Here is a 27513-nt window from a genome sequence, read left to right as displayed (position 1 = left end):
AAAAGTTGCTGTTTAGAGTAAGTGGAGACCATATGGTTTGAGTTCTGGAAATACTTTTATTCTAGATGTAGGGCTTAAATCTTGTTGAAAGCAGCTACGTCCATTGATTGTACATAATCTTCAAAAGCCGTTATTCTTTCTTCCAACATATCTGTTCCAACTTTATCATCTTCAACAACACACTGAATTTGAAGCTTCTTGATACCGTAACCAACTGGAACTAGTTTGGCTGTTGAAAACAGAAAATAGCAACTAAGACATTGCATTCACCCAATACCCTCTATATAAAAGAGTATTAATAAAATACTCATTACATGATGACTTTTGCATCTATTGCTTGCACAAGGTACTTGGAACTATATGTGAAGCAATGTTCTGTTTGTTTCCAAGTCAACCCTCGAGCTACTAAAAACACCAGGCTCTAGTGTAAGGCAAGTGTAGTTTCATTCTCATTTTAAGTTTGCCATCCTAATTACAGCCGAGTATTTCTGAGGGGAAAACAAATTTTTACAAGGGAGATATGATCAGCTACAAGCAGCAGATCTTCAGATCATACCAGGAAACTGGAGGGGGTGCCAGTGGTAAAAATCTCCTTTTGGAGTTAGTGAATTATCTTAAGGAATAAAAAACTGTTCACAGCACTCGGAAGACAAGCACACAAGTTGACATCTAAATTAAACTTCATTTTGGAAATGCTGTCTAGATCCATTTTTAAGCATCAAGAAACTTGAGCTACTACTCTGGTTTAATACTATTGCAATTTATTAGTAAACACCTGGAATTCCTTCTTTTTCTCTGACCTACAACTTCAGCTCTGTGCCCCTTTAAGTATATTTCTCTATACAGTGCAATTTAAAAGTTACATTGCCTCCACTAGCCCACACAACCTTAATGATATACTACTTACAAGATCCCCAGACCAAGCCATCTGTCTGAATGCTTCGGACACACTCCTCCAGTTTGGCCATGTCCGTCTCATCGTCCCAGGGTTTCACATCCAACAAGATTGACGACTTGGCCACAACAGCTGGTTCTATAAAGTGATAAGGACAGGAGGTGGGAAGGGGAAGAAAAGCAACATTTAAGTACGAATGAATGTGAATGAATTAGTAACATACATTGCTGTAAATTCCCCAGGGTCTAGGGCATTTCACAAAAACTGCCCATTTGCAAACATCTTTTCCATAAATAGAAATTTATAAAAAATTGTGAAAGGAAATATTAAAAATGTACAAGTTCCTGCACTACATAAAGATATCTTTTGTAAGTTTGGCTTGATGGCAAAAGATGTACGTTTTCATTTTGTATGTTACATTCAGAGATCCTTTTCAGATAAACTGAGGAAGGAACGCAATACAATATAACAGTTTATTTTCCACAGATGGAATACTGCAACTGCTATTGTTCTGAACAGTTCCAGACCAGTAACTGTGGAACGCTGAATTTAAGTAGATTGCCTACTAGGCAAAGTTAAAACATTAAGCAGGTTTCTATGGAAAGTTTAGAACTGGCTTAAATAGACAAGTGTTTTAGACTCAAACTCTGTACGTCTATTTTTAGGGTAGGAACAACCCACCCGCCATCTCTGCTTTAATCTCAAAATGGACACCAAAGTAGGCAACTGAGCCTTTTAAAATTTCCTTGAGCAGACCAAGTCTGATCTACTATAGCTAGGGTTACCATACAATTCTTTTTTCAGTCCTCCATCCAGGCAGGTTTTTGAAATGCAAGTAAATGTCCAGGTTTTTGCTTTGCTTATGCTTTCCTGGCACTTCCAGCTTGGCTGCTTAGGGCTGAGGGAAGCAGACAAAAGTGACTTGAGTGCAGAGCACAATGCACTGGCCGCAGGCCCCACATCTTCAGGCAGGTGAGACGGAGACAGCATACATCTGTGTCTGTGGACACCAGTAGGGGTGGGCTGCAAGAGGCTATGGGATGGAAAGGAGGGGCACCAGCCGCCCCACAATCACATTCCACCACACCCCCCCGTCCTCTTTTTGAAACTGGAAATATGGTAACCGTAACTATAGCTGACAGTTCAAATATGATTTCTTAAGCTCCCCTAATTCAGTGCATATTGATGATCAAATCAAGTGTACAAGAACAAGATATAAAATGTCACTTGCAAACATACTTTTTGACTTCTTAGATTCATACTGAGCAAGACGCTCTTCCCTCAGTCTCTTTGCTTCTTCGCTTTCCTGCAAAAGGAAGCTAGATTTAGAACAAAGCATGGATAATAAGGCATTCTTCACAATACTGTCAAAGTAGACTGGCTTAGTCAGATAAAAACAAATCATCAGCAAGATCAGCCGAAAGATGGTGATTTGGTTTTATTCATCACGTGACCAGTCAGTTAAAAACAGGCACCCCTGCAAACTCACTAGAACTTTATCCTATTTAGACTGCACATTAGTTTAGCCTATGCCCAAGTGGAAGCCACATTTAAAAAACACCAAAACCAAACCACACAAACTTGAAAACCAGTCTCCTTCACATAGTTTACACGGACTTCACTTGAACCATGCAAATTCTGTAAAGGAGTAGGTGCTTCCGCTAGATTTAAACATCCAAGTAGTATGTTCCTCATTAACATGTTCTGTCCCCACACCTATTCAGCAAGCAGTCAGTTCCACCAGAGGACTATTTCCAGAGAGCCTCTCCAATTCAATCAAATTATGACTTTAAGATGTTAAACAGACCAACAAAGCAAGGATAAAATAAAAAAAGGAATGCATCTATAACTAAATTTTGTTAGCTGGGGGGGTGGGGGTGGGCAACAAAAAACTCATAGCAAATAAAATAAAATGCCAGTACCTCCTCGTCATCAGATCCAAAGAGATCAATGTCATCATCATCTTTAGTGTCTGCAGTTGCACCAGCTGTGGTATCCTCAACATCAGCAGGACCGTATTTCCCCAAAGCCTTCTTCACTCCTGGCAAACTAAGTAAGAGGGCACAGTCTGTTAAAGATTACTGATTTTAAAAATTTATAAAATAGATTTACTGATGTTTTGATACTGTTGTAAACCTCCAGTAAATTTTTTCTTGTGCTAACAATGAAACTCAAACCTTAATTATGTCACTATTTCAGAAGTGAAGCACCAAATTCCAATCCACAAGTGTACCCACAGCAAAGCATGCTGGTTAGAAAAATATGGTAATTGAACGTGCATAGAAAGCTAAACCTCTTATAAATACAGCAACTCTTGCTCCTGGTAATTGGATTTCCTAGAGTACGCCACATTAGAGCAGCAACCAAAAGTTTCAGATCATAACCTTGTACGAAGAGGAGTTCTGCAAATTTTACTGTGCTGTTCCAAGTGCAGAAGTGATGGGAAATATTACAGAAAAAATGTAACCACCACCAAATCAAATTTAACAACTAAAATGTTTTATATTAATTGAAGCATACTAAGCACTGCTACTCCCCATTGAAGCATTGCCCTGAAAATATTTCATTATTGAAAATTAAGCCTCAGTGGGAATGGTAATATATCAAAGTTTTATCACAATGTCAAATCCTTGGGTTTTACTGACAAGTTCTAACTATGAAGTACTTGAGGGACAAAACAAGTGTTCTAATACTACCCAACACAACCACAAGCCTATAATGTAAATGACTATAAACATGTGTGAGGAACCAAGGAGAACCTAGCAGGAGCTAAACATTCCTGAAACCCAAACACAGCTTAAATAGCTCCATCTACTGCTAGAAAGCCTATAATGCAACTTTACATTGCCTGCTCAATTCTAGTACCTTTTGAACTATGATTTAATTCCTGCTTTAGTCATTCTAGATGTAGCCACTAACATCATAAGACCATAGTTTTGTCTTATGCTTTCATTTATAGTATTGTGGGGTTTGCTTTAGGGTTTTGTTTATTTTTTAAATCAGACTGTTAGGCATTAGAAAAGCCAATGACAAAGCACTCTCCTTTTGAGTGGCTAGAAGAAATTACAGTAACTAAGTTCCTTTACAGATCTTGTGAACTGGATTTTACAATTTTACCCCAACCCATGTACTGACAAACTATTAAATAGTATTATTGACTGTAGCATCAAGAAAAGCCTAGGACAGAATGGATAAAAGACCAAGCCATCCATCTCTACAACAGGTCTTGGTGAGGCAATGTGGAAATGGCACATACTAACACTGCCTATGCTGTACCTTTTCTAGGGAGGACTTCAGTCTCCATGGCTGTCAATACGGCACTTTTCATGACCACTAAATTCACTAAAAAAAGAAGAGAACACATTTGCTTTCATTTCCCTCAAAAACAGTGTTCTTACTGGTCACTTGTCTGATTTAACCCTTCGGGGGAACAGTCCAATATGAGGTTTTCCTAAGAACCATCGTAATTATTGTGCTCCTGGCTCAGGTGGCTTTGAGACCAAGCTACAAAAGCCATGAGTGAGCAGCTATTGTACGTGCATGATTTTCAATGGAAACACAAAAGGATTCAGTTGCATTGAATTAACCTGCTGGTTAAAATCCAGCCCAGCTTGGTATGACCTTTAAACCATTATTCGCAGTGTATATAGGTCATGGTGCTCAAGGCATGAGTGGCCACAAAGCCTGTCTTTGTGCTGGGGTTTCAGCTGAGTCCCTGAACACCACACGTGCAATGAGGGGAGGCCTGGAAGTGCAGAATCCCAGGGCCAGCGTTGCCAGGTGTATAATTACTGTATCTGTATGATAATTTCAACCTTGTACAACGTGAGATCAATAATACTAACAAGAGTGTTCAAAATGTGCAATAATTTTTGAGGCTACTAACTGATACAGCATATACAAAGCCCAAGTCACTCTTGGGGACTTCTGAGCTTGCTGTCAGTACCTTCTTTATTTTGAGGTAAGTAGTCATAAAAAGTGTTTCAACTTTGATGACCCAGTTCTCTTTCACTCACTGGCAAGTTATAACTAATAAGATGCATCTGCATACTGATTTGCCTACTTTTTCAGCATACAATAGTTTTTCAGCAAACACAGCAACATTGAGCTTCTAGTAAGATAATTTCCTATTTAAGACTTGGCGACGCTGCCCAGGTCAGAAGCAAGCCATCTTGGCTAGGCTGTCCCAGTGCCCGCACCCTACCTGCTCCACAGCAGCAGCGAAGCTGGCACCTTTCAAAGACAACATACAGGCTCAACATTTAAGGCAAAAAAATCCACAAAACAAAACAACCCATGCCTTTGGGGGGGGGGGGGGGGCTGCCACCCAGGTAAATAGTGAGGGGAGGAAGATCCTACCTGGCCTTTTGCTTCTCGTAGGACTGGATGTGGTTGTACCAGCGCAGCGCGTGGCACAGGTCGGCGGGCGGCGGCGCAGACACGGCCTCGAACACGGCGACGTCAGCCTGGGACGGCCCGAACCTGCGGGACGCGCGCGGTCAGGGCAGCCCCGCACGGCGCAGGCGCGAACCCGCGACGGCCCGACCCCGCGAGGTGGGGCAGGGCTGGCTAGGCTACCCACCCCCCGCAAGCAACGCTCACCCCTCGATGTAGCTCCTATCCGCCAGGAAGTCATTGAGCACATAGAGGCCTGCAGCAGTCTTGAGGTCCCCGAAGCCCATAACAGCGACAACTGATACGACCCAGACAGCGTCCTCTACGCAAAGAGAACGCCGCTTTCCTCTCGTCTCACATATATAGGCACCGGCGGAAGATTTCTTAATCGTTTTGTTTCGTCACTATAGTGTCCCTCCGCAGAGAAGTAGTCCCCCTCGCCTTCCGCTCCGCTCAGAGCAGGGAGAAGGCGTTACCGGACACGAACATGAGGAAACAGGGGTAGAAGGAAAGGTTTCAACTAAGGAGCCTGTTCGGCCCGCTCCACTGCGGGGACGGGAATTTTCGAAACCAGGTTGCAAAGAACTGACGGAAAATGCCGAGCGCAGGTTCCGGAAATTGCCGAGGGCCGGCAGAGGGTGGGAGGAGACGGAGGCTGCAGAAGCCACGTGTTCCGGGGCGGGCCGGGCCGGGCCGGGCCTTCTCCCTTCGCCTGCGCCCCGAACCCGCCTCTTCTGGGGAGTGACGGAAACTGCCGAGTCGCTGCCGGAAGGGGACGGGAATGGCCGAGGCTGTGCGTCCCGGGAAGTGACGGAAACTGCCGAGGCCGGCGCTGGCGGAAATTACCGAGACGGCGTCCGAGGAATGACGGAAATAACCGAGCCGCCGCCATCCAGGCCTTGCGAGCCGGAGCCGCGGCAGTGGTCGTGAGGGCTGAGCTGTGCGGCAGCTGCTCTGCTGCCCCTCCGCGTCACGAGGTACTGGGTGGGGATGCGGCCGCGGCCGCGGTGGGGTGCCGGGCCGGGTCGGGCCGGGCCGGGCCGGGCCTTCTCCCTTCGCCTGCGCCCCGGCCTCTCCGTGCCCTTGACAGCCGGAGGGGAGCGTCCTTGCGGGGGCCAGGAACGGCAGCAACTTTTCCTTAAGTCTGAATTTACTGTGAACAATATATATATTTTACTCAATAAGTGTTGTAATGGAAAACTAACACAATGAGAAGTTAGCCCCCAAGTGGTTTGTTTTGGGTGACAGGGCAGTGCTGCTGTAGGAGGGTTTGGGTGTTGTAGCGGTGAGGAGGGCTCTTCTGTGATGTCCTCCCACAGCGTTTCTCAACCCGTGGGTTGCGACCTAAAGCAGGGGTGCAAGAATATACGAAACGGTTGTGAACAAGCTTTAAAAATGGATCGGTCCATTTTTAAAATAGATTTTCCTTTAAAGGAGAAAAACGTGGGAAACTGGTTTTTCCCTTGCTGGCTGGCAGAGCTGCAGCCTGTGAGGGGCAGCTTGGTCCAAACACTGGGGGTGGGGGGCAGCAGGCCAGGAGTGAGGGGCATCAGGACTGGCCACTGAGGTTTACAAATGGGTCCTGGTGCAAAAAAGGCTGAGAACCACTGTCTTATTGGGCTGGCTGTATTGTTGGACCAGCTTCAGAACTCTGTACTCTTTGGGGGCACAGGCAGAAGTGACAGTTTTTGCCTGATTCGGCCCCAGAAAAAGCTTTACAGCCATAACCAAACAGAGGTGAACAGCTGCAGATCACTTTAAAAGGAACTATGACAGTCTGAACCCTCATTGTATGAGGGGATGTGGGTCAGGTGAACCGGGTTGCATGCTCAAATGAACATGCTCCAAATCAGAGTGTGTTGTATATAACTTTCTGCAAAGCTCCCAGCCTGTCACTGTTTTCAGAATGGGAGTGGGGAGAAGGAGCAGAGGGAGTCTGGTCTGGTTTTTTTCAGCAGGCATTTTGGGATGGGGTGGGTGGATTGGAGCTGGGAAACTCGAGTTCCCTCTGCTCCCTTCTCTTTCTTCCTCCCTCCCCTACCCCCCACCTCTGAAAACAGCCTCCAGGCCAGGAGGGGGGAGTGGCATTGCTACAGAAACTGGGCTGCAGGTCTGCAGCACGCAACTGGAGTCCCAACTCCTGCATCCAGGACCCAACAACAAACTTCTCTTGGGTCCAGAAGATCCTTGCAACTCAAAGTGCTTCCTGAAAAGTGCTATGAGTTGCAATGGGGAGCTGCTCTTTTGTCTGCACCCTGGAAATGTGGTCAAAGCTTAGCAGAGAGCTGTTGGATGTACAGTGGGGAGCTACAGAAATGTTAGTGTTTTCTAACTGCAGAAATCTGAGGCACTAATTGCTCTCTTGTATTTGCCAGCACCATGCTGCGACTACCTGCTGTCCACAGGGCCTTAGCTGGTGTCACTCGGTCCAGCAAAGCATGTGGTGAGTTTGCCTTTATTGTATACATTTACGTACACTGATGCAGTGTGTTTAAAGAAAGCATTGAATGTTTGGACTATTATATTATGTGTAGAGGGGCTTCATATGCATCATTGGGTTTTAGAGAATGATCTAGCTGTAGCTGTTTCAGATCATTCCAGTTATTTAACTATGAATTATTTTTGTTAGTGGCAATCCTTCAAGCTCTTCATGTTTTGATTTCGGTCTCCCTGTAGGACCGAAATCAAAACATCAGAATTTCATAGTGTTCAATCCAACACTCCACTTGTTTTCGTTTATCAGTGATGACATTTCCATCCAAGTCTTACAGTGGATTTATTTTCTTCTTGACTGGACCAGTTACTTGCTTGATGCTTTCGTATGTTTTGTGGCTATTGCCTGTGTCAACTGCTTTCTGAATATGATCAGAGTTTCAGCCAAAAATCTGGGGCACACCTTTTAGCTTCCTTTTGCATTTTCCTTGGAGCCTTTCTCAAAGTTTCCAGGGTTATGGTTTGGGAGATGACTTGCAGATGGTTAGTGCTGTCCTTTTGTTCCCAACCAATGATAGAAGCATTTCAGAGTGCTCTTAAAACTAGTCTGCATTTTATCTTGCATTTCCTCCCCACCCCCCAAATGCTGTTATAGCAGCATTGTACATGTTAGTCTTTAAGCTTCCACAAGCCTTGGTGGATGAATTGTTAGGTAAACTTGTTTTCACAGCTTCTTCATTGAATAGTTTGCATCTTTGGTTTGGCTGATTATCAATCTGAGGATGACTTGCTACAGTGGATCTTTTTAGCATTGATTCTGACCTAGCAGCAGACTAAGGTATGGTCAGTGTCATGGTCAGTGATGTGTTAAGACCTTGCGTGCAGGATTTCTTAGGTGGTTGTGCCTGGTTAGTACTAGATCTAGTTGGTGCCAGTGGGCAGTGATCCTGATCTTGGATGTTTCCATGTTGTTTGTCTTGTGAGTAGACATCATGAAGTAGGTGTTGGTAACATGAAGTAGGTGTAGGTAACATGTAAATTTTGACTTGTACTGGGTCCTAATGCTCGCTGTCCACTTTCTTTCATGTTTCCAATTCCATGTTTGCCCAGAATATCAGGTCAGTTCTCAAAACTGCATTCAACTCTTGCACTAAAGTCACCAAATATTATAATGGTCTTCTTTCTATGAGTTTTTTTCTCAATTTCCAAGCTGTTGGTAGAACATGTTCCTGTCTTCATCACTAGCTTGAAGAGTAGGCACATAGACGCTAAACAACATAACAAAGCTGTTATGTGTGTGCGCTCTGACCGTGGTGATGATGAATCAAATAAATACAGCAATGGGAGTTACCGCAGTTTGATGGGTTTGGACAGTGAGCCTACATTAGAAGATTTATAGAAAGCCATTAAATCGACTCCTGGGAACTAGAGATCCAGCAATAACTGTTTGTCTGCTGAAATCTAAAACTCTGCCAGTGACAAATTACTTCAAAAGCTCCATGAAGTTCTACTGCTTCCTCTTTCCAACAGAGCAGTATCGCAAGATTTTAGAGCTGCTCAGTTTGTACAATTAAAAAAACAAGGAGGACAGAAGCAACCCAGTTGAACATCATTAGGAAAGTTGTCACTCGCGTTATGGTACTTGATCTGTTATCAGCAGGAATCCTGACCTTCGGACTGAACTAACAGAATTGAAAAAGCAGCTAAGAATTTTGGCCTCTTAAAAAAACAAACATGGAATAATAGCAAGCTATCAATTAAAGTAAAGATTCAAATCGACGAGACTGGTGTGCAGTTACCCCTGTTTCATGGTTCAGAAATGTGGACCGCATATGCTAGGGACATCAAGAGACTGAACAGCTTCCACCTGAGATACCTGTGTAAGATCCTGAAAATAAAGTGGGAAGACAAAATGCAGAGGCACTGGAATGTATGGGACTGACACACTTAAAAACCACTATCTAGAAGAGGAAGTTGCTGTTAAATTATAAAATCAGATTCATGACAAGTGTATAAAGGATTGCCATGACAACTTGTTCAATAAATGACAGAAAGGTTTTATTTACTACAACTATTCACTATAAAATGATCTTAAAGTAAAACTAAATCCAGTATATATAGTTGTAAAGTGATAGTATCTCACCAACAGAGGCAAAGAGGCCGTCTTAGTCTTGTTAGCTCAAGGTGTGGATCTGTTGCCAGTGAGATCAAGTCAGCTGGGCTCCATAGCATTTTGTGTGTTGAATGATTTCTTACTCTTGAAGTGCCCCCTGTTAGCTGCTTCATTCCTTTCTTATACCTTGCAGCTCAGCATCTTCAAAGCATTCTTGTAGTTGTGTAAATAAAGAGAAAAACCTAAGCCATAACAAATGGGAAGATTGTGTTTTCGTAACTGTTCATTATTGATTATCAGAAAGTCCCAGTTTTGACTGAATGACCTTCTTCAGTAATAGAAGGTTTATCAATCTGTACTGAGTTGCAACATATCAGGAAATTGATTAACAACTGGGAGAAATTCAACATTTTTGAAGAGTTGTCCTTGGAAGATCAAGGGAACTACTGAGACAAAACAAGAGTTAATCAAGAGGAGATGCCTATCAAACCCCATATGGAGAATGTTTCTTCCCGCACATAAACCCAAGTTAATTGCAGAAAAATATTTACTATAGTAATGAATCCATAGACATTTTACACAGTCACATATATGATAGGGGTGCACTGATTGAGATTTTTGCATCGATTCTGATAGCCGATTTTTAAGGAGGGGCAAATCTGCCGATAGCGATCCAATTTCTGATACTAGCCTGGCAGTTTGGAGAGCGGGATGGGGGAGGGAAAGGGGCATGGGGCAGGCACGGGATGGAGCTGTAGCATGTCTGGGGGGCATGGGGAAAGTGGGCGCAGCTCTCACCATTTGGCCCGGAGGCTGCTGGTCTGGCAGCTTGCCTGCTTGTCCTGCGGCTCCTGCCACTGTTCCTACCACTCATCTGGGAGGGCGTGGGGGGGGGGGGGGCATGTGTGCCCCTGGATCTATGCGGGGCAGGCTGGGGCTGCGTCAAGCTCTTCCTGGCTCACCCTGGCAGTGTGGGGCTGCACTGGGAAGGGACTACAGTGAATTTGTGGCTGCAGCCCTAGCCCTGTAGCCCCCTCTTGGCACAGCCCCGCCTTGCTGGGAAGAGCTTTGTGCAGCCCTGGCCCCAGCCCAACCTGCACAGATCTGGGGGCACATGCTCCAGCCATGCCCTCCTGGGACAAGCAGGCAAGCACTGGACGAGAGTGGCTCCTAGACAAGTGGCGCACAGTGGTGGGAGCTGTTGCCCGCAGATGAACTGCAGCTCTGTCCCACATCTCCCCCGCTCCAGCCCCATGTCTCCCTCCCTGTGGGGGGTGGGCCTTGATCTGTTCTCCTGCGCCCCTTCCCTCCTCCCACCCCTTCTACCACACTAGGCTTACCAGCTGGAGGCAGCTCTCCATGCTCCCGGGCTGTGCTCCCTGCTGCCTGTGCTGCACTGTGGATGCATGGTTGCATGGGCCATTTATCAACCAAATTATCAGCCTGATATAGCCGATTTTTCCGATATATTAAATTTTCTTTATATTGGTGCCAATCTAATATCGGACCCATGCATCGGTGCACCTGTAATATGATGCATAAGAGCCTGCTTAAAATCATCATTGGTATAGTAAGATAAGCTGGAAGTGATGCTTCATTATTTATTTTCAGAAGGTCCAGCTGCAAACTTACATCCTCTTGTACTATGCAACTGTCATCAATATTTTGTAGTTTAACTTGTGAGTAATCCCAGCTCAGCTTAAGCTTCACAGTCATCAGTTTCTGTGGCTTGGCCATGTCAGGAGAATGGGAGGAGATTATCCTCAAAAATATTTTGCACAGCAAGATTCAAGACTGCTCTAAAAAGTGGGGTTACCCTCTATGGCAGTGCCATGTCTGCAAAAATGATATGAAGTCATTCAGCATAAATGTAGAAAGCTGCAAGGAGCACAGAGAATCCTGTCCGATCTGAAGGGAATATCCAGCACTGGGTGCTGCTCAACATGAACTGGTTTTGATTCAGAAGATGGAAGTGAGGCAAGAAAGAAGAAAGCAGCATGCTGCAAACTCAGACTCTAACTCAGACAACACGTGGGTCTGTGAAACTTGTAACAAGCCATTGCACTTTTGAATTGGGCAAATCAGCCAGAAGTGGCATTCATTAGGCACCTGACTAGACAGTCCTCTTATCCAAACGCCATGATTCAGAGGATCGATGGTTGCTGATACTATTTTTGTCCGTAAAAACAACTCTCAGTATTTAATTCAAGCTCTGGGAACATTTATCTATAATGAGGTGAATAATGTGAAACAAATGGAAGCTTCCTGTAATTTGTTTATAACAAGCTCCTCCTTTATTGTTTGTTGGCAAGCTAATTGAAATAAGATCTTCCTACCCCTTGACCTGTACTTTTTGAAACATGGTTAACAGCTCTCCCATAGGCTTAAAAAATGACACATCACTGAAGTTTATGATGGATACCTCTCCTAGAAATTTCAATACTTTCTTTATGTAACAGTTATTGAAAGTAATGATTCCAATGCATGTTTTTAAATAGTGATCACCTGCCTAGAGTTTTGGTGTGTGAATTGAAATGTATATTTAAAAACATGAACCAGAATATAAACAAAATCACTTTAGACTTAGTAATGCCAGTTGTGCAGGTGAAACTTAATTAGGAATCATTTTAGTTGAGCTAACTTTGCCTTCTGGACATAGGTTATGGATTTTTAGCTGACTAGAAAAGTTAACATAACTGGAGTGAACAAACCAACAACATTGCATCTAGCAGTAATTCAGACTCCACCTTTTTTTTTCTCTCCTTAACTTTCAGTGCGTGGAACAGCAGCAACAGCAGCAGCCAGCAACCAAATAGAGGTGTTTGTTGATGGGCAGCCTGTGTTTGTGGATCCTGGAACCACAGTGCTTCAGGTAAACAAAGAAATTTGGATATGTTTCCGATTCTTCCTCCCCACTCTCCCTTACGCTGTTACGTGTGTCAGCTTGTTGCACATCACAGCAATCTGTCTAGACTAGCCAGTTGCCCGTCAAAAATGACGACGGGGTGGGGGCTGGGATGAAGTGCTGCCACCTAATGCCCCATGCTGCCTCTGTTCTGCCTCTTGCAGAGAGCGGGTTGGGGGAGCTGGCTTCGGCTTCCCCACCCTCGTCCGGTCCTTGGTTTGCTCGCAGGGAGCGAGATTGGGGAGCTGAGGCTAGCATCTCGCCCGCCCTCTGTCTAGTTGTTGGCACACTTTTGGAATCATGGCAGCATTCCCCCACGCTTGGAGCACTCCAATTGGCTGTTTCCTTCAGCCAGTCAGAGTGCAAATAAAGTGTTACAGACAGACAGACTTAGGCTTTTGTAATATTAGAATGCTTTCATTGCCCATAAGACCACTCAGGATGAGAGGATCACTTATTTGAGAGAGAGAAGTCCAATCTGAACCAATTTTGATTGAATTCTAGACAAATTGTTATTATATTCTAGTTGGTACCAGTAGAGCCGTTGTGTGTCCTGGTCAAAATTATGTTAATAATAAAAAAAAAAACAAACAAAAAAACAAATGCAGTCATCCAATTTTCTTGATGATGAGAGCTGAACAGGACTCTTGAAAGCCCATTAATTATTATCTTATTTAATTAAGTGGGGTTTTACTCAAATGTACCTTACCTTCCTGCACTGAAAGCTCCCAGTTCAGGGTACAACTTTTCTAGTGCTCTTACCCATCTTTGCATGAGAAAAAATGAAATCCTGGCCTTCCAAAACAATGCTCAACATTGCATCTAGACTCTTGAGGTTAGCTTTTACATTAGAATTACAGTATAATTAGATGTAATAAGAAGGGAGAGCACGAAGATATAGGACTGAGTTGTGCTTTTGGATGCAAATGATATTACAGTTGTAGGTGCTGTGGAATTTCTATCTTGAAGTCTTGTGCAGTGTTCTTCATTAAACATTTTCTGCTTAATTAGCTCTCTTGACAGAAGCAAACTTTTTAAGTTGACAGAAAACCAAGTTTTTCACTTAAACTAGCACCATATTACTGCTAGGGTGTGTGATTGACATTTGTGTCTGTGTAGAATTTTACAGCAGCATCTAGTACAGTGAGGAGGAAATCCTACAGTCAGAGGGAACTAGGCAAACAAAGCCCAGTTCTCTCATTTTGGATTTTTTTTGTTCGTGCATCTTTCATGTTGAGTTTCAAATTCCCTTCTTCCTTTATATACATTTTGTTTTTGTACTGCACTTCTTAAATTTATTGCAAAGAAACCAAATAAATATTCATTCTCTTTATTGCTGCAACTAACACCTTTCTTAATAGCAAAGGAAAGAGAATGCTTTCCTCCTAGCTGGTTTGAGGGGGACACCTCTTTTTTTTTTTAATATGCTTCTTACCTGTTGTTATTTCTACCTTTTGATGTTAGTTTGGCCATTTTTTCACTTCGCTCGAAGTTTTAAACTTAAACCTGAAAAAAAAATCTTAAAGACCAAGAACGTTTGTTGTTTTTTCCTGGAAACCAAAGCAGTTTTTAATTCATAGAGAAACTCTAGAGGTTTGTTTGTGGGTTTTGGGGGATTTTTTGGTGGGGAGTATTGTGTTGTTTTTTTGCTTTTTTTTTTTTTTTTTGCACATTTTTGTTTAACTCAAGTTTGATATCCAGGATTTATTTTCTTTATTTCTTCCTTTTCTAGGCCTGTGAAAAGGTTGGAATTCAGATACCTCGCTTTTGTTATCATGATCGACTGTCTATTGCTGGAAACTGCAGGATGTGCCTTGTGGAAATAGAGAAAGCCCCCAAGGTATTTATTTTTTGTGTTACTGAAATTATTTCTGTAAGTGTGCAGGACTCTACAGTGGGGGAGCTAATCACAGATTAATTTCCACATAAATTGTTATTAGAATGTGGCTGCTGCAGACATACTTTTGTGTCTGTGTATATCTTCACCCCAAAATGTCATGTGTACAGTACATACATGCATGTCTGACGGGATCTACAGTAAATCACAGTTCTTTTCAAAAGATTAAAAGTAGGAACTTGGAAACTGGTACTGTAGCTGGGCATCTGGTACTCAAACTGACCCAAGAGAGTTCATGGATGTAGCTATATAATTGGGGCTTGACAGATTTTACCTCTGTGGTACTACATCATAAGTCCACTTAAGTCTCTTCTGAAACTGACTGCCATGGCTCAGCCCTGAGCTCCGTGTTGGCACCAGAACATTTCCTAGATGCATGCTTTCGTTTTTGCGCAGTATACCGTTTTTATTGATAATGATAAAGATAATGGTTAAAGTTAACCACTTGCTTCAAAGATGGTTTTCCATACACTTGATTCTTGAAGATTTTTTTTCTCTCATGGCTATATTTGGGTAGTTTGTCTTGAAGCAAATATTTTTATCCTGCATTTGCCAGAAAAGGTTAGACTAACCACCATGCATGTAAATGATCAGTACTTGCTTTTCTTTCTGTTTAAATGGAAATGTGCTGATGCATGTTTTTATGATGATTGCAGCCAGTTGCTGCTTGTGCTATGCCGGTAATGAAGGGTTGGAATATACTGACAAATTCCGAGAGGTCCAGGAAAGCAAGGTATCATCCTTAAGTACACGTTTATCTTTTTTGCTGGGTAAACGTGTGCAAATGTGACACTAATTACTGACTTCAACAGAGAGGGTGTAATGGAGTTCCTGCTGGCAAATCACCCATTGGATTGTCCAATCTGTGATCAAGGAGGAGAATGCGATCTACAGGTACAAAGTCTAGTTCAGTTATTTTAGATTTATTCATTAAGTTAATATTTTGAATTGTGTGTCTAGTGAAACAACACTTGGCAGCAACATGAGTTCATTTATTTCCTCTTGTGTATTGTAGGACCAATCAATGATGTTTGGCAGTGACAGGAGCAGATTTATGGAAGGGAAGCGTGCCGTTGAGGACAAGAACATTGGCCCACTAGTCAAAACAATCATGACTCGATGTATACAGTGCACTCGATGTATCAGGTAGTGTCCTTTTGTTTGACATTCTGTGCAGTACAAACAAAAAGGAAGATTTTTTTTTTCAAATACTGTTTGATTTTTCTCTTTTTTCCTCCCCACTATTTTCTCATGTTAAATGTGACCCCAGGAGTGGTCAGTCCTTAGTCTCATTTCTATGATTGCCATAATGGTGCTAATTCTGAGGAAGATCAACAATTACTTTCACACAAACCACCCAGCTACTGTTAGATAGTAACAACTGGAGATGACCTGGATCAATCCAACTTCTTTTCTTGTTTGCTCAAGTCATCTAGTTCTGGTTCCAGAACAGATTCCCAAACATCAAGTGGCCTTTAGGGTCTGGTTGGGATGAGACTGAAGTCACATTAAAAATAGTAACCTTGGGGGAATATCCTTAAAGGTAACACAGTCTTTGAGACTAAAATGTAGCTTTTAAGGTCGCTGCACCATTCTCCTTGAGCCTGCACATTATCTAAATAGGCTGTACTAATTCATATCATTATGAGAATTTATGGTTATTGTTGACTTTGGGACAAGCTTGAACAGCTGATCAAACTGCGTATTCATTTACCAGTCCCTTATTTTTCACTTTCTCCTCCCCCCAGTGTAACGAAATTCAGTAAGTTAGTGCTCCTACACATACGTTACTGCTAAATGCATGCACACGTGCATGCATGTTAATACAGATATAGTATAATTGGTTTATATGATTTCTAACAACTATAGAATTAACCTATTTAAATAGGTCAGAAGCTGCTTGTGTAATTAGGTGACTGTCCGTCCACCTTTTCTATAGGTATGTCAGAATATTAATCTCTGAGAGATGAAAATTTGAGATGCATCCTACTGATCTGTTTGTTTCAAGTTTTTTATATTTCATTTGTATCCATTAGGTTTGCTAATGAGATTGCAGGTGTAGATGATTTGGGAACGACCGGAAGAGGAAATGACATGCAAGTTGGCACTTACATTGAGAAAATGTTCATGTCAGAACTATCAGGAAACGTCATTGACATCTGTCCAGTAGGAGCACTTACCTCCAAGCCGTACGCCTTCACTGCCCGTCCATGGGAGACAAGGTATGCATCTTACACAGAAATTCAGTTGCTCTTCTAACACACTTTTTCTTTTACATGTGTTGTGGTGGTTGAAGTCTCTTGAATATTTACCTCCAAAAAGGTACATTGTTTTGTAAAGAAAAAAGGTTCTTATTGCATTTTGTGTTCTGTGTGGGTTCTTCTGTAGACTCTATATCTCTCTAAAATGTTACTAAATTTGAGTCCATTAGAATTCCAACATCTGTAGAACTAATACATTTCTCAAATTTAGATTTATATGTATATTTATAGTCTTGAATTTAGGGAGTGGGGAAGCTGGGGCAGAGGATCAAAGTAACCCAAACATATTAGTTTTCCTAAGTTGTGCTAACGACTGTCTAAACCAGTGGTTTTTAACTTGTGGTCTGTAGTTCCCTGGGGGTCCTCAGACTATGTCTAAGGGGTCTGTGAAAGATGATTCTGATCAATCAAAAGTATGTGAATACTCACATTTACTGTTCAAAGGGATCCATACCTCCATTTGAACACTTTAAGGGCTCTGCATATGAAAAAACAGTTGAAAACCACTGCTCTAAACAATAGAACTAAAATGTTGACAGCTAGTGAATTGAAGTATGACTTACAATGTCATGTGAAATATTTTTAGCATTAAATATACCTAATGTTAAAACACGGAATGTTTTCAGGGCTTTAAAATCTAGCCACTTGCTTAGGGAAAAAAATCATAATTTGTATGTCTTTTGTGGTCTGTTTTCTATGCAGAAAGATTGAGTCCATTGATGTTCTTGATGCAGTTGGAAGTAATATTGTAGTGAGCACAAGGACTGGAGAAGTAATGAGAATTTTGCCAAGGTTGCATGAAGACATAAATGAGGAATGGATCTCAGACAAAACAAGGTACTGGTGGGATGTATAAGGAGTTTCACAGAATGCTAAGAATTGCACTGACAGAATACTACATGTAATGTTTTAAGGTCATTGAGTTGTTTAACAAACTGAATGTTCTGCTGTAAGTATTAACAAATGCTCCAACCAGAACTGTGTGTTTTTGTGTTTTTTTTACAGTCTTTGACTGCAGTAATCCTGTCTGATCTGTGTAACAGAACTCACTGCCAAAAGCAGGTGTGCTGCCTCCTGGTGGCCACTATACTATCACCTCTTCTCCTCTCTGGTTAACCAGGGTACTTTTCTGCCATGCCTTACACTTATTTTAAATTCAGTAGGCTGCCCCAGTCCACTAGATTGATTGATTCCTTTGCCCCTCAGCTCAGTCTCTTTGAGCTCTCAGCTGCTTTGGCTTAATTCAGTTCACTGGACCCTCAGCCCCTCGAAGAGTGCCTTAGTCTCTAACAGCCTTTGTTGATTCCAGCACCTCAGATTTCAGGCATTCTCTGGCACCCTCAGCCTCCTTTTACCCCTTCAGCCGCTCCAAGCCTCATCATCAACATAAATCCAATCCAAAATGCGATGAATTGGGGCTGGGGTCCGTTTCTGTAGGCCTTGCCCCCAGCTTGTTCTTTGTCATGCTGGCTTCTCCTAGCTCTGGCCTTTCTAGTCTTACTTACAGTTTCCTGAGTCTCCAATATGACTTCTTCACTCAGTGCAGGGAGTTAGTTTCATGAATGTAACTTGGGCCAGTCTGCAGTTCCCAGTGCTTCTTCCCTCAACTCCCAGCAGGGAGCTCCTGCTTCTAGCCCTCCCCAAGTCACACTGCTCCTTTACTTTTTTGTGCAGGGTCTATGTAGCCCCTGGCTGCTCCTGGTTCTGAACTGGGGACTCCTCAGCAGGCCATTGCCTAAATAAGCTGCCAGCTGCTTATTATCTGGGCTCTGCAGCTTTGTAACTCACTCTACTGCCTATCTCTGCTCTCAGTAACAGGACTTGCCCTGTTGCATATGTTGTTGGTTGTTTGTTTGTAGGGTTTTTTTGGTTTTTGTTTTTTCCTTTATGGAAGGAAAAAGATTAACTTGCTAATGAAAACCAGGGTTTCAGTTCTTATTATTTATTTTAACCCAAACTATTTGTATTTAAATAAAAGTCTGTACTGTTGCTGCATTTCTTTCGCTGTGTAAGGTTTATTTTGTAGCACAGCGATTTTAATACTGGTGTTAGGGCACATCTGAGTGACACTTCTTTCACTTATCCAGGTTTGCTTATGATGGTTTGAAACGTCAGAGGCTTTGTCAGCCAATGGTCAAGAATGAAGAAGGGCTGTTAGTATATTCCTCATGGGAAGATGCGCTGACTTGTGTTGCTGGAGTGGTAAGAATTACTTACAACTTTTGCTTTTGGTGGCACTTAAATGTTGTTAGGCAAGTAGGCAAAATCAGTAATACTTCAGTTGAAGATTGGAGACAACCATTTACTATTAATGTTTAATTTATTGAGAATAATTTTGGGGAGTTTAATTTATTTCTAACTTGGTAGAGTTCAAAATTGTATTTCAAAATTGATAGGTAAGTGTAACTCTGAGTTTCTTTGTTCTTGAAGTGTAAGTGTCTAGAGTATATGTCCTGCACTCTTGAAAGTTTTGGTAGTTCCTTTGGTAGTTTAGCTACTATTTATGAAAAATCCAAAAGTTTTTAAAGGCGATGCTAAGAAAAATCATTTGTTAAACCTCATTTTGAACTTTTTGGGGGGAGGAGAAGGAAGAAGGACCCTAAGCTTAATTTTAAACTTCATACCATTATGATAGGAAGATAACACTTCATCTCTTCAAATTCTTTTTGCTTCATAACTTGTGGGTAGGTGAATGCAAGCTGGTATCCATCTGATACCTCATCCAACACTAACATTGCCTCTTTCCAGCTGCAAAGTTTCCAAGGTAAGGATGTTGCTGCAGTTGCAGGAGGACTGGTGGATGCAGAAGCATTGGTAGCTCTAAAAGATTTGATGAACAGAGTAAATTCTGACACATTGTGTACTGAAGAGGTCTTCCCTACTGCTGGAGCCGGGTGAGAACAGAGACACAGATCTTACGCACGTTTTAGAGTTTTAGCAAACTCTTAAACCTCTTGCAAAACAAACTTTTTTTTTTTTTCATGGTCCAGAGCAATGTGATTGTGTGAACTGTCTCATAAGATTCTGAAATATTCAGAATTGGAGATTTTGAATGAGTTTTATAGACATCTGGAATATTATAATTTCAAGTTAAAATCACCATGCTAGAGTTGGATGCTCTAAAGAGGTATAGTCTCGTACTGTAGCAAAGATTGCAAAGCTGCTATCATAATTCAGGACAAAAACAGCTCTTTAACACTTAGTAGGCCTTGTGGCTATAAATGGATTTATTTAGGTAACTGTAGCACATCAGGTATTGTTACAACTATCTCTAGGGCAGGTATAATTTTACTTTGGTAAAGGCTGAGAATGCTATATAGGCAGAGGAACATGCCTGCATCATAGCTCCCTTTAGAACTTTGATAGTGCTAGTAACTTTATAAAGTGGGAGGCTTTTGTTTATACTGGCATTAGCTTTGAGATTTTTCTTTCTTTTAGCTTCCCATCTGAAAATAGTTTACACCTAGTAAGTTAACCCTGCAGTCTTTGCTGCTCTGACTTGTTGCCTTCGCCTCCTCTTTTTGACAAAGTTACTTTTGTGTGTGGCTTTTTGTTACAGCACAGACCTACGTTCTAACTACTTGCTTAATAACAAGATTGTGGGAGTGGAGGAGGCAGATATCCTGCTTCTGATTGGCACCAATCCACGCTTCGAAGCACCACTGTTTAATGCCAGAATTCGAAAGAGGTTTGTACTTTTATGGATTAGTAATTCATTTTTGCTAGCGAGAGGCTAGATCATGTATATTGATCTGATACAGCAGTAGGACTCCATGTAGATTTTTAGGCATTCATCCAGGCAGATCAATTTTACAGCATCTCCCCCCACTCCTCTGATCCCCCTCTTTTTGTAATGGAATGGGGTTGTGTCTGATACAGGAGTCTCTCTCCTCTGTGCCCCTCACCCCCCACCTTTTTCCCTTTAATTTCAGCATATCCCTTAGTCCATTAACTTGCGTAGTCTTTCCTTTGTCACAGAACATAGCTCCAAAGATTTAATTTTTATACAGGGTTTTTAAACAAGTTCTTTGCAATGTTAATGCTGAGCAGTGTCTTTAACAGAGAATTGTTGCTATAATAAACTGGATATGAAATGATGTAGGTTGTGTATACTCAGATCTGGCCTGTAGTCGTGTAATCTGTCCTGTAGGTCTCCCCACAGGTCTAAAAAATTCTGGTGGTGGGGGAGTGGTGCAATTGACACTACTACTGCTGCCCCACTGGTAAATTTCCAAGTCCTGTGCATCTGAGACAATTCTACACATGCTGGATTGGGCCCATGGAGTAGATCTGGCTCACGGATGGAGCTGGCAGTGCTCATTCCGCCATGGTCCTAAGGTTGAGTACCACTGATATAGCAGACAGACCTGGCACTGGTCATCCAGCCTGTGAGTCAAAAAGGTTGGGTGCCATTGACTGTAGGCAATTTTTTCTTTGCTTGTGTAATACACTGATCGGTTATCTTATTTCTGTTTTTTAAAGTAGTTCTTTGTTTTAATCATGGTATCATCCTGTCACTTGCCACTAAAATCCTAATGTTATTAGCTTTGGCTGACCAGCATTATAAATTTCTGTGGCTTACCTATATTTTATTTTTACTATTTTTAGCTGGCTTCACAATGACCTGAAAGTGGCTGTTGTGGGAAGTGCAGTGAACCTAACCTACACATACGATCACCTGGGAGATTCTCCACAGATACTTCAGAATATTGCTTCAGGAAAGCATGAATTTGCCAAGGTACACACTGCATGAATAAAATGGTGCAGATACTTTAGAATAACATTTTTTTTTTAAATGTATGACAAGTGTTAGAAGTTGTTTTTGGTGAAAGTTTCCCCTCCCTACCCCGCAAGGGGATTTTGCAGCAGGTAATATTTTTACCATGTAAAGAATCTGTAAGTTTTATATTCAGTGTGTTCACATTAATGGTTGAGGTTAAAAGTTCCTTCCAGTAAAGTACGTGAAACACTGAAATGTCCCACGATTGTGTGTGTGATAAAACATTTGAATATGCCCTCTTCTAGGTAGTGCAACCACTTTCAGGCACTACTGAAATAATTATAGGTGGTTACAGTGACTGCAACATTGACAATTTAGTTTTTTAAAACATTGTTATGGTGCAGGATAATGCAGTAAATTACCACAACATGAACTCATGGGACCCAATTAGAAAATTAAATAACCTATTTTCCTTATTTTAGAGTTGCAGCTTTGCTGGGAAGACTTGTTGCAAACATTTTGATTTGTTACCTTTCATGTTTATATACTGCATTAACACCACTTAACAATTGTTCTTTGCAAATAACTGAACTGAACTTGCATTGAATTACTTAGCCTTGGAGTGATTTTTTTTTTTTTCTCCCCCCCATCAAACAGGTCCTTAACCAGGCCAAAAAACCAATGGTGGTCATTGGCAGTGCAGCTCTTCAGCGCAGTGATGGAGCAGCTATCCATGCCGTAGTGTCTACCATTGCACATAATGCCAGGACAAAAAGTAGAGTTGGTACTGACTGGAAAGTAATGAACATCCTTCATAGGTTTGCTTCAGATTTTTTTCTACAGGCCTTTTGATCCACCTAGATTTGGCATAAATGGCATGTATAAATAGAGGCCTACCAAACTCAAGGAGGCAGATGGCTGACTTTTGTGAGCAGCTTGTGGGGCTGGCCACCATATTCATGGACTGAGTGCAGGTGGAAGGCCCCCCCTGCCTCTGGCTGTGGGGCCCTCGCAGTCTCACCCCTCCTCACAGATTGCCATGTGGCCCAAAACTGCAGCTTAATTACCCTGATTAAGCCCAGGGAAGCCATTAAGCCATTAATTATGTATGGATTGTTTCCCCAGGCTTAGTCAGGGTAACTAAGTTGTGGTTTTGGGCCACCTCCAGGCTTGCTGCAAAGAAAACGTACCAGCAAGGAGAAAAGCATGCAGGAAGTCCTGCAGTCTTAAGAGGACTGGGGGGTGGGAACCCTGCTCCTTTCTATCCCCTGCCTCCATTCCATTGTGTCATTTTTGCATAACCCCACCTCCCTTCCATAGCCCTGATCCTTCACTTGCATAACACTGCTTCCAGTCCCACCCTTCTACTCCTTTTCCCCACCTCTCATTGTGTCACTTACATAATCCCACCCCCTGTAGAGATGGCTCTGCCCCCTCCCCTGCCTCCGTCTTCTCCTCCCATGCTCCAAGACTACAGGACTTCATGTGTGCTTTTCTCCTTGCCGGTACACTTACTTACTTTTATTTTGCATGGATCCTGTGCTTTTTTGCGGCACCTGCCTGAAATTGCAGTTTCTGTGAAAATTACACAATCATGATTTCAGTATGTCCTTATATAAAAGTGTGAGGATTTCTTAGTACTAACACACAGGTTTCAATCTGCCATGGGTTTTATGCTTTCAAAGAAGCATAAAAATGTAATAGGAGCAATGCAAAATAGAATGTATTTCATAAGCTCTATTTAATGATTTAGCAAGCATTTTGCATGCCACACAGGGACTGTTAAGGGAGAAATTTTGGATTTAGGCTATAAGAACCTAATAATGTCGTGCACCATTGTGCCTAACAGGATATATGGACCAGCAATGCCTAATAAAAGCAAAATGCCAGTAGTGCTTAAATATAAATTCTGACCGTGCATTTATACTTCTCTTGTATTGTGCATTTTTTTTAAGCAAAGATATTTGACTTTCTGTTTAAAAGTGGTATCCAGAAATTTAATGATGATTACTACTAACCAGCTGCTGTGATTTAACTTGTATTTCAGAAAAAAGAAATCCTAGTATCTTCCCAAAGGCTTTGCTCATGAAAATCATGTTTCTTTCTTAACTTTTTTACCTAGTAATACAGTAACACTTAGGATTACTGCAAGTGTTAAGATTAATCAACCTGATGCATTTGATAACACTATATAGTCAATATTTGTTTCTTTAACAGAGTTACTTTTTCCTTCTTTGGGTTTTCCCTGCTGCTTTGAACAGAGTTATCCACAGAAGAGGAATGTGTGTATGAAATATAAAATAAAAAAACCCATATATTGACAGGGGATTGTGGGACTTGAGGAGATAACCTATTTCTAACTCAGGCTGGTGAGGAAAACAAAAGAATGTTCTCTCATTGTCAATGATGGGGTCAGTTTTTTCTTTCATTCCACTTTTATTGGGACGAAATGAGCTTTTGAAATGTTTTTTGCAAAGAGCAACAGTGGGCAAGAGACTTCTACTTCAGAATACCTGTTTTGCTCTGTCACTTAAAATTTTAAAGGAAGCTGGGTTGGAAAGGAAACATTACAGACTGTAATTTTAAGTAACAAGTCAGTCTTTGTCTCTGTGTAGGGTTGCAAGCCAAGTAGCAGCTTTGGATTTGGGTTTCAAACCAGGAGTAGATGCAATTCGGAAGAATCCTCCCAAAGCATTATATCTCCTTGGGGCAGATGAAGGTTGCATAACACGTCAAGATCTGCCAAAGGATTGTTTCATCATTTATCAGGGTAATCAACACAATTAATGAATGAAACACTGTGTTGAACTTGAACACTAACAAGCAGCACATATGAATAGACTCTATCTTTTTACAAATGGTAGCCTTTAAAGCTTGCTATAAGAGAAATAGTATAAACTGAACTGTGGAAAATGTATTAATAAACTGCTGGAATTTTATTAATACACAGCTTAAATATGCAAGAATGTTTGTTTTCATATTACATAGCTCTGGTGACGGGTAAAGAATTAGAAAGCTGCTTTGCTCCCTAGGTCACAGTTTCTTGATCACTGGATTTGAAGTGGTTACTAACAGAAAACTGCAGTGGCTCTAAATGACATGTCAAAGTCATTGCCAATCAGCTAGGTACCCTTGTAACCTCATCTCAGTCTCAGCAGAGCCTGGAAATTGAGTGGATGTGGCAACAGAACTATCATTTTGGTAGTGGTTTTGGACAAGTAGTTTGCAGTATGGACAAATAAGACTTCAATGTCCAGGGCTGCTGTTCTGGTTTAAATTTTATGAATGCCAAGTTAATTCAAGTAAATTTTAAAAGAAAAGAGGAGTACAGTAGCTGTAACATTAATATAGCATTCCTCTTGAATGATGTTTATCAATGTACTGCAGTTTCTTCGTGAAAATTGACTGTTTTTCTTTGCTTCCTTTTTTTTTTGTTTGTTAGGACATCATGGTGATATTGGCGCTCCCATGGCTAATGTTATTCTACCAGGCGCAGCTTACACAGAGAAGTATGCAACATATGTGAATACTGAGGGCCGAGCCCAGCAGACAAAAGTAGCAGTAACCCCCCCTGGCATAGCCAGAGAGGACTGGAGAATTATTAGAGCAGTCTCCGAGGTACTGTAACTATTAGAAATTGATGCTTCCTAATTGGAATCCAAATGGAGCTTGGAAATTGCCTATAATACATAATGGTTCAGTAATGTGGATATAATCTCCTGAGAAAGTGGATAAGACTAAATTGATAGGAAGCAACACTTCTCGTTTTTCTGTAGGGTAAATACTGTGCTCCTTGTTTTTTCTGAGGTTTTGACATACAATGTTGTAGTCGCTAGATATCCTGCTAAATATGCTGTGAGAACATACAGTGGGTGGTACCTTGCCCAGCTCTGGGGAATATGTGGATGTAGATAGGTACATTTAATAGCAGTATCTATGCTAACCTGAACACAATGGAGAGTTCTGGCCATACCGTCTGTATGGGAGAAGAGACAACTTCCTTTGCTGCCCAATCCCCCTTCCTTGTCCAGAAAACATTCTAACTCCTTAATATCTAGAAGTCAACCTAATGTACTGCAATTCTAAAGACAAGAAATGCTCTGCTCAGCTACATCCCTCCTTACCTATTTTTTGTAGATAGCTTTTGGATTTAGTGTTTTTAAATATTGAAAAATAACTTCTACATATGCAATTAATGTGCCTGAATAAACTCTGGTGTAGCTCGTATTGGAGTTTTTTGCTGTGCTCAGGAGCAATATTTATACATGTGCCCAGGACCACAGCACATTGAGCCAGGACAGCACAGCCCTAGCTGGCAGAGGGTCGGGGGGGGGCGGGGAGTGTTCAGCTTGCCAACCTGGAGTTGCTCTGCCCAGCTCAACATGCTGCAGAGGGGGTTGCTGGGACATGAGGGTGCTACAGTACAGGGCTAGCAGGCAGGCAGCCCTGCACTACAATACCCTCATGCCTCAACCAGCCCTGGTCACCTTTTACTCTGCTGCAACGCACGTGTAGATAACTCCACCGTAGGAGTGGTATTTGTCTGGCAGTACTATCCTACAGCAGAGTTACTTTACTCCAGTATGTGGATGGCAATGCTTTACTGTGGAGTTGATCAACTCCACAGTAAAGTGCACGTGTAAATTCCTTCAAAACGTATATTTGGAACCTTAGACTTGATGTCTTGTGTGGTGGTGTTGTGTTTGGGTCTTTTTTTAGCTGGCTGGTATGACTCTCCCATATGATACCCTTGATCAAATAAGGAACCGATTGGAGGAAGTGTCTCCTAACCTGGTCCGATATGATGATGTAGAAGCAGCAAATTACTTCAGTCAAGCAAATGAGCTGTCCAAGGTATAAATCATTTTTAACAATGAGTGTAATATTCTTTAAATCACTGAACATGTAATGATTTGCTTATGTAATATAGTATATGCATCTAGAACTGTATAGCAGCTGACCTTAAGGGGGTTTTTCTCAGGCAGGTGCTCTAGTAACAGGGTCCTGCTTCAAAGACAATTACTTCTCTTGATACGCTTTTTCTCTCATTGCAGTTAGTGAATCAACAGCTTCTTGCTGACCCTCTTGTTCCACCCCAGCTCACAATTAAAGACTTCTATATGACAGGTATGGGGCTACTTATGTGATGAAGGTTATACTTATTATTAAAGGTAACTAATTATATACTTATTTTGTGCTGTTGCCTTGGAGCCACATGGATGCATACATTTTCTAAAGATGCTACCAACAAATTAAGGGGGTCTTAAAAAGAAGCTATTTTTAATCACCCTGACCTTATTCTATCTACTATTATATGTGGTCTCTTAGACCTGGTTTGATAAACCGGTAATCTTTATTTAAACATAACTCCCAAGAAGCTCAGAAGAAACTTGCTTGAAGTAAGGTTTGTAGGATTAGGTTCTACATTTTATTTAACTGGGGGGAGGGATGGTTTTGCAGTTTGTGTTGGGGAGGCTTTTAAGTTATCTGTATGCATTTGTATTGCATAAAGTGAAGCGCACACATCTGTCTCTTTGCAGATCCAATCAGTAGAGCATCCCAGACAATGGCCAAGTGTGTGAAAGCTGTTGTTGAAGGTGCTAAGGCTGTAGAAGAGCCATCTTTCTGCTGAAGAAAATGATCATGCCACTCCCAAACAAGTTCTGGCAATATGTTGCTATGACTAATGTTCAAAAAACACCTTTAAGTGATGCTATATTATGTTTTAGATTCATATCTTCAAAAATATAGTACACATAATTTAATATTTTCAGGCTGTTGTCACTGTGTGGAGTTGTGTGCAATGTTTATACCTAGAAACATTTTATGCAGTCATTGACTGTACAAACATGGTATGATGATAAAACATTTAATACCTAGGACTGGTTTGGTTT

The 27513-nt window shown here is 41.7% G+C and overlaps 2 protein-coding genes and 2 non-coding genes across 4 annotated transcripts; 1 reads left to right on the top strand and 3 right to left on the bottom strand.

Moving 5' to 3' along the window:
* Positions 1–36: 36 nt before the first annotated feature.
* Positions 37–5656, bottom strand: EEF1B2 (eukaryotic translation elongation factor 1 beta 2). The gene is made up of 6 exons (XM_090044831.1): positions 5498–5656; positions 5255–5377; positions 2818–2944; positions 2135–2201; positions 908–1033; positions 37–229 (listed from the first exon to the last, which is right to left on the bottom strand). The coding sequence occupies exons 1-6, from the start codon at positions 5575–5577 to the stop codon at positions 75–77; spliced, it is 678 nt and encodes a 225-aa protein (XP_089900957.1). The 5' UTR covers positions 5578–5656; the 3' UTR covers positions 37–74.
* LOC149867137 (small nucleolar RNA SNORA41) lies at positions 1301–1436 on the bottom strand. Its single transcript, XR_016442166.1, has one exon. It is a non-coding gene; the product is annotated as a small nucleolar RNA SNORA41 (small nucleolar RNA).
* On the bottom strand, positions 2274–2352 carry LOC149867136 (small nucleolar RNA SNORD51). Its single transcript, XR_016442165.1, has one exon. It is a non-coding gene; the product is annotated as a small nucleolar RNA SNORD51 (small nucleolar RNA).
* Positions 5657–5791: 135 nt separating the features above from the next.
* On the top strand, positions 5792–27384 carry NDUFS1 (NADH:ubiquinone oxidoreductase core subunit S1). The gene is made up of 19 exons (XM_090044824.1): positions 5792–6267; positions 7666–7733; positions 12611–12708; positions 14474–14581; positions 15295–15371; positions 15451–15532; positions 15654–15784; positions 16675–16860; positions 17602–17736; positions 18987–19101; positions 19648–19793; positions 20459–20587; positions 21508–21637; positions 22277–22437; positions 24235–24389; positions 25062–25237; positions 26339–26473; positions 26674–26746; positions 27160–27384. The coding sequence occupies exons 2-19, from the start codon at positions 7670–7672 to the stop codon at positions 27249–27251; spliced, it is 2193 nt and encodes a 730-aa protein (XP_089900950.1). The 5' UTR covers positions 5792–6267; positions 7666–7669; the 3' UTR covers positions 27252–27384.
* Positions 27385–27513: the final 129 nt, after the last annotated feature.

This window comes from Crocodylus siamensis, chromosome 4 (assembly GCF_052110815.1).
Source record: "Crocodylus siamensis isolate JL-2025a chromosome 4, ASM5211081v1, whole genome shotgun sequence".
Lineage (NCBI taxonomy): Eukaryota > Metazoa > Chordata > Crocodylia > Crocodylidae > Crocodylus > Crocodylus siamensis.
The sequence above is the reverse complement of the archived record's forward strand: the minus strand, read 5'-3'. Positions and strand labels throughout refer to the sequence as shown.